Source organism: Stegostoma tigrinum, chromosome 2 (assembly GCF_030684315.1).
Source record: "Stegostoma tigrinum isolate sSteTig4 chromosome 2, sSteTig4.hap1, whole genome shotgun sequence".
Classification (NCBI taxonomy): domain Eukaryota; kingdom Metazoa; phylum Chordata; class Chondrichthyes; order Orectolobiformes; family Stegostomatidae; genus Stegostoma; species Stegostoma tigrinum.
Window position 1 is genome coordinate 87,988,863 of NC_081355.1, and position 15,862 is coordinate 88,004,724.

The following is a 15,862-nucleotide window of genomic DNA, read 5'->3' on the forward strand; positions in this document are numbered from 1 at the left end:
CCAATAGGTTAGGCCTAACCATCTTCAGCTGCTTCATCAATCACCCACCATCCATCAAAAATGTCAGAAGTGGGTTTTACTGATGATTGTCCAATGTTCAGCACTGTTATTGACTCCAGAGATATCGAAACAGTCAATATTTTTTCTTCCTGTATATAAAAACATAGCTCGTGTAGCAGCAGCCTTCTTGTTTTCAAGATCGACGAAGGATGAAAGGTAACTTGATGGAGGTGTAAAAAATAATCAGAGGGAGAGATACAATAGACTGCCAGAGACATTTTTCTGGGGTGGAAGTAGCTATTACAAAAGGACATAGTTTTAAAGTGAGTGGAGGTAGATATTGGGGAGACATCAGAGGTAGGTTCTTTACTCACTGTGGTAGGGGTGTGGAATGCAGTGCCAGAGAGGGTAGTGGAGTCGGCCTCATTAGGAACACTTAAGTGACTTTAGATAGGCATACAGGTAATAGTATAAAGGTAGGGGTGAAGGTCAGATAGACCTTAGGATTAGGGTAAAAGTTTGGCACAACATTGTGGGCCGAAGTGCCTGTACTGTTCTACGTTCTAGATACAGCAAGAGCCAAATCATAATCAGGCTCTGGCTGATAAATGGCAAGTTGGGTGATCTCTGCAGATATATTCCCAGATTTCTTCAATTTTAAACCATTTTAGTCTCAGGCATTATCATCAGATGATGGAATCAAAAATTAACAGTGTATACTGTACCTCTACTGTAACAAATAAAATGTAGAATTCATGACAAACAATACTTCCTTTACCAGGGTTTGAAAGATGTGACATTGTTGCCTATTGTACAGAACATGCCTGTAGAATGTTTAGAATGACTAAATTGCAAGGTTAAACATAAGCTTTCGGTTCTGAAGTCAGATTAGTAATTTTGTTACTCTCTCCACATGTTTAATTGGGGAAATGGTAAATATTTACAGACTACAAACTAAGAGGCCGGTATGACTGTTTTTAAAAACAATCTGAAAACTCAGTAATTAAATCAGGAGATCTCAGGTCAGGCGATGTGTTGTGCCTGCATCATGCAGGAATTGGTGGACCCTGCTGGAATTCATGGCAACCACTTCTGTAGTAAGTGTTGGTCGCTTGAGGAATTCCAGTTGAGTTGATGAACTAGAATCTGAGCTTTGAATATTGCAACACACCAGGGAGGGGCAAGAGTTACCTGGATGCTGTGTTTCAGGAGGCAGTCACACCCCTTAGATTAAGGGAGGGTGTGACTATGAGTGAGGCAGACAGAGATCCAGGAGATAAGGACTGAGGCTTCTGTATTAGGCTCACCTAACAGGTTTGGAGATTCTTACTTCCTTTGAGAGGAGAGTCAGGGCTGAAGGGAGGATGAGTAAACTGACCATAGCGTCATGGCACAGACAGCCATTCAAGAGGGAGCAAGGAAAGAGAAATGTAGTTGCAGTCAGGGATAGAATAGTCAAGGGAGGTCCGAAGGCTGTGTTGTCAGCTTGGTGTGCGGGTTCAGGATATCTCAGCTGGGCTGCAGAGAAACTTGGAGTGGGGGTGGAAAGATCCGGTTGTCATGGTCCATGTTGGTACCAATGATCTCGGTAGAAAGAGAACTGAGGTTCTGTTGAGGTAATTGGAGCAGTTAGGAGCCAAGTTAAAAAGCTGAACCAAAATGATGACAATTTCTGGATTACTATCTGAGCAACAAGCAAATTGGCACACGGTCAACAAGAATAAGAGGTAAATGCATCGCTCAAAGATTGGTAAGGGAGAAACAGATTTTAATTCATGGGACATTGACAGTAGCACTGAGGAAGGAGGGAGCTGCTCTGATGGGATGGGATCCACCCGAAAGTTGCTGGGACCAAGCAACCTGGTAAATAACTGGTTGTGGTATTTAAAAAAAATGCTGGGGCGTGGGTTCAGATGAATGAAAAATTAAGGAAAAAAAGTTAAGGGGTGGAGAGCTCAGAAGATGCTATGAAAGTTTCCATGACAAGTAATAGGACAGAGAGTATAGAGAGGATCATGACTAACTTCATGCACAGCAGATAAGGGGGACAACTATGAGAAGGGGTGGGGACAGTGAATGCAGGACTTAAGTGTTCTAGTTAAATGTGCATAATATACGTAACGAACTAAGTGAGCTTGTAGCGCAGATTGAAATCAGCAGACACAATACTGCAAATATCACGGAAATGTGGCTGCAAGGGGATCAAAGCTGGGAACTAAATATCCAAGGATACACATCCTATTGAAGGGGCAGGTTGATGGGCAGAAGGGACACTTGCCTTCTTACTAAGAAATTAAATTAAATCCATAGAAAGAAGTTTTATCAAGTCAGAAGTTGTAGAATCTGTAAGGGTAGAGTGGAGGAATGACACGAAGAAAGACCCTGATGGGAGTTACGTGCAGCCCCATAGCAGTAGTCAGGATGTAGGACAGAAAATAAACCAGGAGATGAGAAAGGTACTAGAAGGGAGGGAGGCAGAGGCAGGAAATGATGGGCCAGTTGGCCTGGCCTCAGTCATTGTTAAGATTTGAGAGTCCATTAGAAGAGAAGAGATTATGGAATACTTGAAAGTGCATAGTAAAGTAAGACTGAACCATTATGGCTTTGTCAAGGGGAGGTCATACCTGACAAATCTGTTAGAATTCTTTGAAGAGGTAATAAGCAAGTTCGTCAAAGAAGAACCGATGGACATGATCTGTTTGTATTTCCAGAAGGCCTTTGTTAAGGTGCCACACAGGAGCTGCCAAAACCCCATGGTGTTAGGACAAAGTCAGAAATCACACGACACCAGGTCATAGTTGAACAGGTTTATTTGAAATCACAAGCTCTCGGAGCACTGCTCCTTCACCTGACAAAGCAGCAGAACTCCGAAAGCTTGTGATTTCAAATCAACCTGTTGGACTACAACCTGGTGTCATGTGACTTCTGACTTTGCCCCTAACATCATGATGCGGAGGTGCTGGTGTTGGACAGGGGTGGACAAAGTATTGGTGTGGATAGAGATTTGGCTGGCTGGCAGACAGTGGGGATATAGGGGTCTTTATCAGGTCGGCAACAGGTGACTAGTGGAGTTCCAGGGAGGTCAGTGCTGGGGCCACAACTATTTACATTGTGCATTAACAATCTGGTTGAAAGAACTGAGGCATTGTTGCTAAGTTTGCAGATGATTCAAAGATAGGAGGAGGGACATGTAGTATCAAGGAAGCGGGAAAACTGCAGGAGGATTGGACAGGTGAGGAGAGTAGGCAAAGAAGTGGCATATGCAATACAATGTGGGAAAAAATATGTGATGCCACGCATTTTAGTAGAAGAACAGAGAAATATGAATGGGGAAAAGCTTCAGAAATCTGAAGCTAAAGGGACTGGACAGTCCTAGTTCAGATTCCCTGATGGTTAATATGCAGGTTCAGATGGCATATATAGAAAGGCAAATGCAATGACAGCATTTATTTCATGAGGGCTAGAATGCTGAAGCTGTCTAAGGCTCTGGTCAGACCGCATTTAAAATATTTAGCACATAATGAGCAACGCACTGGTGTTGGAGGGGGTCCAGAAGAGGTTTTCAAGAATGATCCTTGGGATGAAAGCTTGTTGAGAGAGGAGAGGCTGAACATTCTTGGTCTGTACGTGATGAAGTTTAGAAGGATCAGTAGGGATCTGACTGAAACTTACAGAATTCTGAGACACCCTGGGAGATTGATGTGGAGATGTTTCCAGTAGTAGTACAGACTAGGGCACAACAGCACAGACCCTTTAGAACTGAGATGAAGGGGAATTTCTTGAGCCAGAGGGTGGTTAGTCTGCGGAACTCATTGCTGCAAAGGGCTGTGAAGGCCAAGTCATTAACGGCATTTAAGACAGAAATAGATAAACTCTTATTGCTAAACGAATCAAGGGTTATGGGGAAAAGGCAGGCGAATGGGGTTGAAAAACATACCAACCATCATTGGATGGCGAAGCAGAATTGATGGGCTGTATGACCTAATTGTGCTCCTATAATGGTCTTGTGCTGTCAGACCTGCCGAGTTTCTCCAGCGATTTTTGTTTTCATCAAATCATTGAAGGAGTTGCACAAACATTTAGAAAAATGATATTCTGTTCAGAACCAATAAAACCAGACAAACTACAGAGTATGATTTTATCAAGAACAACATACAACTATATAAGCAAGAAGCACACTATTTCTAATATCAACAAGTGGACAAGCACGTACTTGATTTTTGGATTGCATACTGAGAGATTCAATGACATAGCAAGAAAGAAAACTCAAAAATTCCACTCTATCTTTCAACTAAGACTGCGCATTTAACTCAAAAAACATCTTGAACGGGTTCCTTTACAAACAGGTCTCAAAACTGTGCACACTAAAATCCTGTTCACAAAAGGATGCATTCCCAGAGAACGCCAAATTTGATGATTTTCAAACGGCAAAATTAGCCAACTACACATACACACAGTGCAAATTTACACTCGAGAAAATTGTGCAAGAATAAACACTGGATCCCAATGGGTTAAAAGGGACCCAGAATGTATTGTACAAATAAGCAAATTAGTGAACGGCAACATGTAAATGTCGTGCAACTTTACTGTTCACTGGAAATAAACACTATCAGGAAATGAATGCAATTGACAAAACTGTATCTACCTCGGTCACTGTAATCATCCACTATGATGAGCTCCTTCAACAGAATATCGGGTGAGGTATCAAGAACACTGTGCACCGTCCTCAGGAGTGTTGACCAGGCCTCATTATAAAATGCTATTACCACTGATGTGGCTGGAAGGTTTCGATAATCGTACTTTTTCTCTCTACACCTATAATATAAACATTAAAAACAGTATCATGTACATTTGCATTAGAATTACAACATATTGAATACATTTGGCACATTTGTTGCATTTACTTTACATGATGCGAACGTTTTGAAGATACGCACTTTCTCAGCAAAAACAAATCGTTACCATTCGTCCCTTTCCAAAAAGGAGTGCGAAATACTTCAATATTTTTCCGAATACTTTTGGCTGAGAGAAATCTGTTCAAACGTAATAGCTAAACAATAGTACCTTATTGACCTTGAAGATAATTCAAAGGAATTCATAGTTGTGAGTGCATTTATCATTTTCAGTCAGTCATTTCTCTTATTTCTATGTTAATTCATTGCACACAAACTGAATTCAGATTCTTAAAATTGCCACGATGTGATCAGAAGTCATCAGCCACTCGAGAGGTCCCAGAGGACTGACAAGTAACTAATGTTGTTCCCCTCTTCAAGGGAACTAGGGATAATTCAGGAAACTATATATCAATGAGTCTCACATCAGTGGTTGGGAAGCTACTGGATAGAATTCTTAGGGATAGGATTTATGCACATTTGGAAAAATGTGGTCTTTTTAGGGACAGGCAACATTATGCAAGGCAGGTCATATCTTACTAACTTGACTGAATTTTTTGAAGAGATGACAAAGGTGATCGATGGAGGTAGTGCAGTAGATGTTGTCTACATAGATTCTCGTAAGCCTTTTGACAAAGACCCTCATGGTCAGCTCATTCAAAAGATTAAGATGCGTGGGATCCATGGTGACTTGGCTGCGTGGGTTCAGAATTGGCTTGCCCATAGAGAGCTGAGGGTAGCGGTGGAAGGTTGTCTTTCAGGCTGGAGGTCTGTGACTAGTGTTCCACAAGGATTATACAAGGACCTCTGCTGTTTGTGCTATTTATAAATGACTTGGATGAAAATGTCGATGCGAGTTATTAAGATGGGTGCAGTTGTGCATAGTGTAGAAGGTTGTCAATGGATACAGCAGGATATAGATCAGTTGCAGATGTGGGCAGAGAAATAGCAGATGAAGTTTAATCTGGCTAAGTGTGAGGCACTGCACTTTGGGAGATCAAATGTTAAAATAAAATATACAGTCAATGGCAGGATGCTGAAAAGCATTGATGTTCAGAGGGATCTTGGGGTTCAAGTCCATAGCATCCTGAAAGTAGCCACACAAATAGATAGGATAGTAAAGAAGGTGGTGTATAGCATGCTAGCCTTTATTAGTTGGGAAAATGAGTACAAGTGTCAGGACTAAAGACAATGGGAACTGCAGATGCTGGAGAATCCGAGATAACAAAGTCAGGAGCTGGATGAACACAGCAGGCCAAGCAGCATCTTAGGAGCACAAAAGCTGATGTTTTGGGCCTGGACCCTTCATCAGAAAAGGGACGTCCATAGTGAAAATGAGGTGCTGGGGACCAGGGAATTGGAAATTACGGCGGTGGAGAGCATGGGTGGTGTCACGGACGTAGGTAGGGAGCTCCTGAACCAAGAGGGAGAAAATGGAGTCCAGATAGGTGGAGATGAGTTCAGTGGTGCAGGAGCAGGCGGAGACAATGGGTCGGCCGGGGCAGGCAGGTTTGTGTATTTTGGGAACGAGCTAGAAATGGGCCGTGCAGGGTTGGGGAACAATGAGGTTGGAGGCTGTGAGTGAGAGGTCACCTGATGTGATGAGGTTGTGGATGGTTTGGTAGCTGATGGTTTGGTGCTCATGGGTGGGGTCATGATCCAGGGGGTGGTAGGAGGTGGTGGCAGAGAGTTGGCATCTGGCCTCAGTGATGTAGAGGTCAGTGCACCACCCTACAACTGTGCCTCCCTTGTCTGTGGGTTTTATGGTGAGGTCAGGATTCGAGTGGAGGGCTGCATGTTCTGCGGGGGAAAGAGGTTGGAGTGGTGAGAGGGATGGAGAGGTTGAGGCGATTGATGTCTGGATGGCAGTTGGCGATGAAAAGGTCGAGGGAGGGTAGGAGGCCTTGGGGTGGTGTCCAGGAGGAGGACTTGTGTTGGAGGTGGTAGAAGGGGGTCACTGGAGGGAGGGTTAGGCTCCCGGTTAGAGAGAAGTAAATGTGGAGGCGGAGGCGGCAGTGGAAAAACTGCTCGATGTCCAAACGTGACTGGTGTTCATTGTTGTGTGGGTGGTGGGGGACAAAGGTGAGCCCCTTACTGAGGACTGACCATTCGTCCTCCGTCAGGGGGAGACCTGGTGGGGATGTTGAAGATTCGGCAGGGCTCAGTGTGGCTGTCTCGTCTGTAGCTGCTAGCTGTGGAGGTTGAGGGCAGAGCGATAATCGGCATCGGCTGCAGGCGGGGTTACGGTGGTGGTGGGCGGAGTGGCACCGGCGTTGGCAGTGTTCCGTTGATGTCAGCGGTGAGTGGAGTTGCGTCAGCGATGGGCGAAGCGGCGTCGGCAAAGCGGGGTGGGCGGCGCAATAGCGGTGGCAGTAACGTCCGTGGTGTTGGTTGCGGAAGTGGCGGCAGCGGCTACAGCAGCGGTCGCGTTCACTGCCCTGGAAGTGGTGTGACCGGTGGTGGCAGATGTGACGTCATCTGTGGGTTTTCCGGCAGTGGCCTCATGGCCAATGGCGGCGGGTACATTGTGGGGGAGGTGCAGGGTCAGGCTTGGGATTTGGGAGGTGGAGGAATCCCATTTTAGTTGACAGGGACCAGTGAGTTTGCTATACTTCCGGTTTTTAGTGTCCAATAAAGCTGAGTATAACTGAGAGTTCAGGTTGTGGATCCTATGGAGAATAAAAAACAGAAGAGGTCCTTTGCAGGTCTGGGAGAGGGAGGCTCTGAGCTGGGGTAGGCTGGATTGCAGTGCCTGGAGATGCCGGCGCATTGCTGCGAGTGTGTGTTTCAGGACTTGCAGGAAGAAACGCTTCTGAAGGGTCTAGATGTTCTGGATGGGGATATGGTCATGGTTGGGGGCCAAATTGGGAAGGCTTGAATGTGGACTGTAGTCCATTGGGGATGGTCTTGTTCCGTAGGCAGGTGCTGAGGAAGGTGACGTGGCTGTAGTACCTGGTTTGCTTCAGCACACGGTCGAGCAGTTTCAAGGACGAAGAGATTATGAGAGTGTTGCAGTGGGAGAGAGATCCCCTGACGGTTGTCCAGAGGGAGGAGGGTAACTTCTTCAGGTTAGGCATCCCTGGAAGAGGCTTCGCAGTGAGGTTAAAATTGTATCAGAGATAATGGGGACTGCAGATGCTGGAGAATCCGAGATAACAAAGCGTGGAGCTGGATGAACACAGCAAGCCAAGCAGCATCTTAGGAGCACAAAAGCTGACGTTTCGGGCTTAGAACTTTCATCAGAAAAAGGCTTTTCTGATGAAGGGTCTAGGTCCGAAACGTCAGCTTTTGTGCTCCTAAGATGCTGCTTGGCCTGCTGTGTTCATCCAGCTCCACGCTTTGTTATCACAAGTGTCAGGATGTCATGTTGCAACTTTAGAAGACTTTGATTAGGCCACACTTAGAGTATTGCGTCAATTCTAGTCTCCACATTACTGGAAGGATGTGGAGGCTCGAGAGGCTGCAGAAAAGGTCTACCAGGATGCTGCCTGGATTGTAGGGTATGAACTATGAGGAGAGACCAGAAAAACTCAGGTTCTTTTCTCCAGAACAGCAAAAGCTGGAGCAAGACTTGATAGAAGTCTATAAATTATGAGATGCACAGGCAGAGTTGATGGTCAGAATCTGGTTTTTCAAAATTGAAATGTCTAATACTAGGGAGCATGCATTTAAGGTGAGATGGGGAAAGTTCAAAAGAAATGTGGGGGAACAAGTCTTTTTTCCTACAGGGAGTGGTAAGAGTCTGGAACATGCTGCCAGAGGTAGTGGAGGAGGCAGTTATGATAAGGACATTTAAGACACTTTTAGATAAGCACATGAATATGCAAGGAATGGAGAGATATGGACCAAGAGTAGGCAAAAAAGGTTAGTTTAATTTTGTTTCATGTTTGGCACAATATCTTGTGCTGTACAGTTCTATGCTCTAACTCACATTGTCTCACTAATTAGTCCAGGCATCAGAATATACAGCCACTCCACTATCATACATTCAAGCACAGATTTTTAAATTCTTAACTCTATAGCCAAACAAACAAGGAATTTAATTTTGTTCTACATAAATTTAGAGTCCTGAATTTTTTGTCTGCACTGCTAACACTGAAGAAATCTGTGAACAAAGATCGAGTGAACTATACGGTGTGACTTATCTTTCCCAATGTCTACCTTAGTTCTGGAGCCAGCTTTTGAAAATCTCTGGAATCATACCACTGTGAAGTCATCAAATAGGCTAAGCTGCCAATCACATTGAATAATTCACACAAATAGCAAAACTTGAAGTAAAATGCAATGAAGTAGCATGCAAACCTCAACACTGACTTTTGTAATTTTACACAATGTTAGTTAAAGACAAGAAATAAATAGGAGTGAAATTAAAAACTGAAATATCAAACCTTTAAAAAAATTGCTTTTACATTTGTGGTTTTTTTTAAACATAGCACAGGATAGAGAAATGTGGCGCTCTACTAATTAGATTTCTGGGCCAGAAAGGTTAATCAGTGATTATGCATTAGTATCTCAATAATAAGATCCACCAAATCAGAGAACTCCAAGAGTGATAATGTAACAAGTGGGATCTGAAGTTCAGTGATATCTAATTGATTTCTATCTTCAACAGCAAATCCTACAGGAGTCAGTGACAGAGACTTCAATTTTCTGCATTGAACCGGGTATGTGCAAAAGCCTGAAGTTGTCGAAAGTTTCACAGTATTAATGAAAACTATGTCCAGTTTTGCAACAACACAAAGTTAAAATCCAGTCCATTATCTCAACCAGTCACTTACCCCAATAATATCCAAGCAATGAGAAAATACAATGACAAAAAAAGCATTTGTGGTAAAACCTTCACCTTTGACCTTAAAGTGACTGAAGCCATTTAAATTCAAGATGTCAATCTATATGATTTGATATTTAATGACTGCATACCACAAATTACATTTACATGCTCCTAACAGCATAGTCGTGTCTATACCACAGAGGATTCACAACAGGAAAACCTTGTCCATTTGGGAGTTAGTGGCATTGTATTGAGGGGTTGGCACAGACTTCTGACTGATTTCAACATTGCATTTTGTATGTTCTACTCCTGGTTTGAGGAACTTGTTTAACTGAACTAACAGAATGAGCACTCCCATAAAATTTCCTTGAACTACAGGGTATCTGATCCTAGTAAAAGCCCCTTCCAAACTCTCAGCCACTTCCTCCTAGGGCAGCAGAGACATGGGAGCACCACCACCTACAAGTTCCTTTCAAAGTCTTTCTAATTTGGAAATATATTGCCATTCCTTCATGCTGCTGGATGAAAATTCCGAAATTCCCTTCCCCAAGGGCTATATGGATCAACCAGTAGCACATGGACTGCAGCAGTTCAAGGCGGCAGCTCACTACCACCTTCTCAAAGCAACTGGCAAAGGGCAAGCCAGCAACACCCACATACCACAAGTGAAATAAAAATCTAGATCTGACACCCACACCAATCTCATGAGGTTCAATCAGAAACAGTAAGAACTGCCAATGCTGGAGTCAGAGAAAACACAGTGTAGAGCTGGAGGAATACAGCAATTTCTGAAGAAGAATCCCAACCTGAAACGTCAGCTTTCCTGCTCCTCTGGTGCTGCCTGATCTGCTGTGTTCCACCAGCTCTACACTGTGTTATCTCATGCTGTTGCATATCACTTTCCCCAAACAATTCAGTTGCTCAGAATTCAGTCTCAATACTTTTAAGCTGAAATACTTTATCTTTGTTGCACCTGATCCCGTCATTACGGGGTATACAAAGTATAAAGTCATAGACAGATTCACATAGCAAAGGTTTATTCATTATAGCTGTCTCAGTTAAAACCCAAAAATAAAGAACATTGGCTTTGTGCTTTTTCATAAAAAGCAGAAATCAATTCAAATCCATTTGAGTTTCAAGTGAAAATTGAAGTGTAGAAATGCCACTTTCCCCAGTGCTACCATTTTCTAGCACTAACGCTCCATTGAGCAAGAGAACACTCCCAGAGCTTTCACACCCAAGAAAATTGCTTTCTCAATGAGAACAAGGTCATCCACTTCATTGACAGTGGTGTCAGAGCTCTCAAACTATCACGAACCTCAGTCTCCCACCACACTAAAACTAAAACTGCCTCTCAAATTCCAACCCAAAATAAGAGCAAACTTCCATATCCCAAGACTATTCTTCCCAACAGCCCTCCAAATTCACATCAAAATCTCTCCATGAACAATACTTCCAACTGCCTTCCACTTGAAACAGATTCTGGGCTTTACAATAATTATGTATTATACACAAATAAACAGATTAATCAATTTACACAAAAATAAGCACTTTTACACTGTAAAAGCTTGACACTCAGTAACTTACCAAAAACAAAGTGGCACAGATACATTTTACATCCAAACTCTGTATAATATTGTCCTCAAACCACCTTTAAATATTAGAATTTCAATTTATCATTTCTTCCTTGATCTGAAAGTAATGGTTTTTACGATCCTTCAGAGTTAGTAATTTAGCCCCAACACTCAAAGTAAAAACATCTCTCTGCACTGCCATTTCTACAAACATTGCAGACAACATTACCAGTTCTTTTGCTAAGGAAGCCTATTTGCTGTTTTAAGACATCACCTTTCAACTTGTTCATCTCAAATCAAAATCTTTAAATAAGTCCAAGTTTGCTTTAATTGCATTTATTCAATTTTCTGGAGTTTAATTTTTAAATTTATATCATTATCAAAAATGAAACATTCATAAAAGATTACATAAAATACATGGTCTACAAAATGATCAATATGACAGAAGACTCAGTGGCCCTAATAAAAATTGGAGCAGGATTACATAGTAAATATTGCATAAACCAAACCAATGGCACAATCTCAACTTCTAAAGAAAACATCGATGGTTACTGATTCCTCTTTGGCAATTGAATGCAGCAGTCAGCTATTTATTTATGAAAAGGTTTGAAGTGCTTCCCGTTTTCTCTGTGTTCTGCAAACAAAAATCGGGTTCTATCATCAAGAAATCTGCAAGGTGAAATGCATCTTATTGGTCATTTCTCCTTGGTGTCTGTCTGTTAAAGTTTGATTCTTCTTACAGTTTTATTAGTTGTTTTCCACTCAAAGCTGGTCTTCAAAGCAGAACTAAATTATCAATATTCTATCACAGTTTGCACATTCTGTAAGATTCAACTTATCATCACTCAATCCCTACTATCAACATCCTGCAGGTTACCATTGGCCAGAAACTGAACTGAATTAACCACATAAGTACTGTGACAAAAGAAGCGGGCCAGAGGCAAGGAATCCTACAGCAAGTAACTCACTTTTTAACTCCCCATTGCCTATCCACCATCTACAATTGGCATGGACAGAGAATTGGTTGACCAGTAGAAAGCAAAAAGTAGGGGTAAATGGGTGTTTTTCTGGTTGGCAGTCAGTGGCTAGTGGTGTGCCTCAGGGATCAGCGTTGGGACCGCAATTGTTTACAATTTATATAGTCCCCAGCTCCAAATCATCTAAGTGTGGTGTGTCAAAATTTGCAGATGACACTAAGGTGAGTGCTAGAGCAAAGGACGCAGAAGACTCAAAGTCTGCTGAGGGATATAGGTAGTCTAAGTGAGTGGGCAAAGGTCTGGCAGATGGAGTACAATGTTGATAAGTGTGAGCTCATCCATTTTGGTAGGAATAACAACAAAATGGACTATGCTTTAAATGGTAAAAAATTGCAGCACGCTGCTGTGCAGAGGGACTGGGATGTCCTTGTACATGAATCACTGAAGGTGGGATTACAGGTGCAGCAGGTAATTAAAAAGGCAAATGGAATTTTGTCTGCAATTGCTGAAGGGATGTAGTTTAAAAACAGGGAGGCTATGCTGCAGCTGTATAGGGTCCTGGTGAGGCCACACCTGGAGTACTGTGTGCAGTTTTGGTCTCCTTACTTGAGAAGAGATATACTAGCACTGGAGGGGGTGCAGAGGAGATTCACTAGGTTGATTCCAGAGTTGAGAGGGTGGATTATGAGGAGAGACTGAGAAGACTGGGATTATACTCAATGTAATTTAGAAGAATGAGGGGAAATCCTGTAGAACCATAAGATTATGAAAGGAATAAATAAAGTGGAGACAGGGAGGTTGTTTCTGGCAGCAGGTGAAACGAGGACTAGAGGGTATCACCTCAAATTAAAAGGAAGCAGATGTAGGACTGAGGTCAGGAGGAACTTCTTCACCCAAAGGGTTGTGAATCTATGGAATTCCCTTCCCAGTGAAGCGGTTGAAGCAACCTCGCTGAATGTTTTTAAGGCAAGGCTAGATAAAGAGAAAAGGAATTAAGGGTTATGGTGAGTGGGCGGGTAAGTGGAGCTGAGTTTCAAAAAGATCAGCCATGATCTTATTAAATGGCGGGGCAGGCTCGAGGGGCCAGATGCCCTACTTATGTTCTTATGTACAAAGCACAAGGTAGGAGTATGATTGAATACCCCACCTCTGGCCTGGAGGAGTGCAGCTCCAACAATTCTAAAGAAAAACTTATTACCATCCAGGGCAGTGAAGCTTGCTTGTTTGACACCACATCCACAAACATTCATCCTCTCCACTACCAGTGCACAGTAGCAGCAGAGTGCACCCTGTCAAGGATACACTGCAGAAATTCACCAAAACTCCTTAGACAGCTCGTCAAAAATCTATGACCACTACCATTTGGAAAGACAAGGGCAGCAGGTACATGGGGGCACTGTCAACTGCAAATTCCTCTAAGCCATACATCATTCTGACTTGGAAATATATCACCATTCCTTCACTGTTGCAGAGTCAAAAATCCTATGACTCCCTCATTAAAAGTGTTGTGGATGCAACTCCATCAAATGGACCACATAGCCCAAAAATGTAGCTCACCATCACGTTCTCAAGGGCAATTAGGGAAGGGTAAGATATTCGGACCCAGTTAGTAAAGCCTACACTCCCTGAATAATACTTTTAAAAACGGAGGAATGTGTTGCCAGGTAAATGAAATAAAAACATATATGAGTTTGATTTTGAGATTATACTGTTCCCACTTCTACAGCTCAAAAGGCAGGCCACTGGCACATCATACCAGAGTCAGCTCTTTCAAAGAGCTTTAAGTTCTTCTCGGAGGGTTCTTGTGTATCACTTCAACATAGAATACATTGTTGCATTTAATAATGCCAAGCGGGACAGTGCAGATAAATAAATAACTTCTGCCAGTTTGGGGCGTACCAGAAATGGGGACACAGTCTGAATCTTAAGAGTCTAACCTCCAAAAGTGAAAATGGGAGACAGCTCCACAGGCGCACACAGGGTGCCAAAAGTTTTAAACTTTCCTCCACATACAGCAATTCATGTTAGATCCACTGATAGTTCTAAACCTGAAATTTCCATGATCTAATTTAATAGTGGAACAAGGTTAAAAGAATAAATCACTTACCGCGTTAGTGCGGAGACTATTACTCGAAAGGTATAACTTTAGCTAGGGTAAAGGAACAAGGGGATCTCAGGTTACAAGTACAACAGCCACTAAAGGTTATATCACAGACTATCAAGATAATTTTTAAAAAATGTATGCCACACATTAAGGTTTGTTTCCAAATGGATGGAATTACAAAGTAGGGAGGTTATGCTAAGCCTGTTTCCATCCCTGGTTAAACAGCAGTTAAAAGTACGTACAGTTTCTGGTTGCCATATCAATAAAAGGATGTGGAGCACCGGAACGGGTACAGACAAGATTTACAAGGACAATGGCAGAAATGCATGGGTAAAATAACAGGAAAAGACTAACAGGATAGCATTCTTTTCTCTTGGAAAAAGATCAAAGAATGATCTAATACAATCATGAAAGGTTTTGATAAGATCCCATACAATGAGAATGTTTCTTCTTGTGGGAAACAGCGTTAAGTAATGCCCTATGAAAAAAGGAAATATGCCATCACTGCTCCAGACCGCAACAGTGTAGGTGACCTTTAACTGCCCTCTAGACAATACATTCTGGACTATACAGCAAAGCTACATCCCAAGAATTAGGTTAAAACAAAGGGTCATGAACAGAAAGGTTTCTCACCAGGAGATCTAAAAGGAAATGAAAATACAACTTTACTACACAAAGAGTGGTTATGACATCAAACCCACTGGGGGGAGGGGTGGTGGTGGTGGTGGTGGCGAAGAGAAGTGGTTGAAGAGAATAATATTTATGCAGTTAAGGGGAACTGAGCAAACCATTTCAATGGTATGGTTACAATAGTAGGCTTGAATGAAAAACATCAGAAGACTACCCGAATAGAACATAAACACAAGTATAGGCTGGTTGGACGAAATGCTCATTTCTGTGTTACGTACCCTATGATCTTTACAGTGATCTTTAAGATCTTCGTTGTACCTAGGTACATGTGAGAATATATTAGTTACATAAATGGACACCCAAATTAGATCAGGAAACACCACACTATTAAATTCTTCTCGTTTTCTTTCAGGGGAATTCAGTCGTGCTATTAAACAGAGACTTAAATTAGCAGTATTCCTCTTATCCTATTAGCAGCAATCCTCTCAGAAGAGAAGCTATTTTAGGACAGATCTTCCAGACATTTTTTTTGGGGGGGCAGGGCCCCAGGTGGCAGTAACTGCCACTATAACATGTGTGCCCCTTACTCAGCATGCCACCATTACCACCCACCTCAAACTCCCAAATCTTCTATCTCACCCTCCAATTCTCACTAAGGGCTCAAAGCAAGCTTCAAAGTAGGGTCATGGTGGAAAAATAATTGTGAAGTCCCGTTTCAAGGGCCAGAAGAATTCCCATTAGCAGCCACACCATGAACAATGATCTTCTACAGCAAATTCCTTATTTTGTAAAGTGCACAAACTGATTAAAGGCAACAGGAAGTTACACTTTGCACGTTCAACACTTAAGACATGTATGTACATCAAATTTATAATGAGAAGGCTTTCAGCTGTTAACTCCCTTTGCCAAAGTTC

General features: G+C 42.4%; 1 protein-coding gene across 1 annotated transcript in view; it reads right to left on the reverse strand.

Moving 5' to 3' along the window:
• galnt12 (UDP-N-acetyl-alpha-D-galactosamine:polypeptide N-acetylgalactosaminyltransferase 12) overlaps positions 1-15,862 on the reverse strand; it is an 80,971-nt gene that overhangs the window by 43,486 nt on the left and 21,623 nt on the right. Inside the window, exon 2 of the mRNA XM_048521073.2 lies at positions 4,646-4,815. Within this exon, the coding sequence (XP_048377030.1) occupies positions 4,646-4,815 (170 nt within the window). The remainder of the gene's footprint in view (positions 1-4,645; positions 4,816-15,862) is intronic.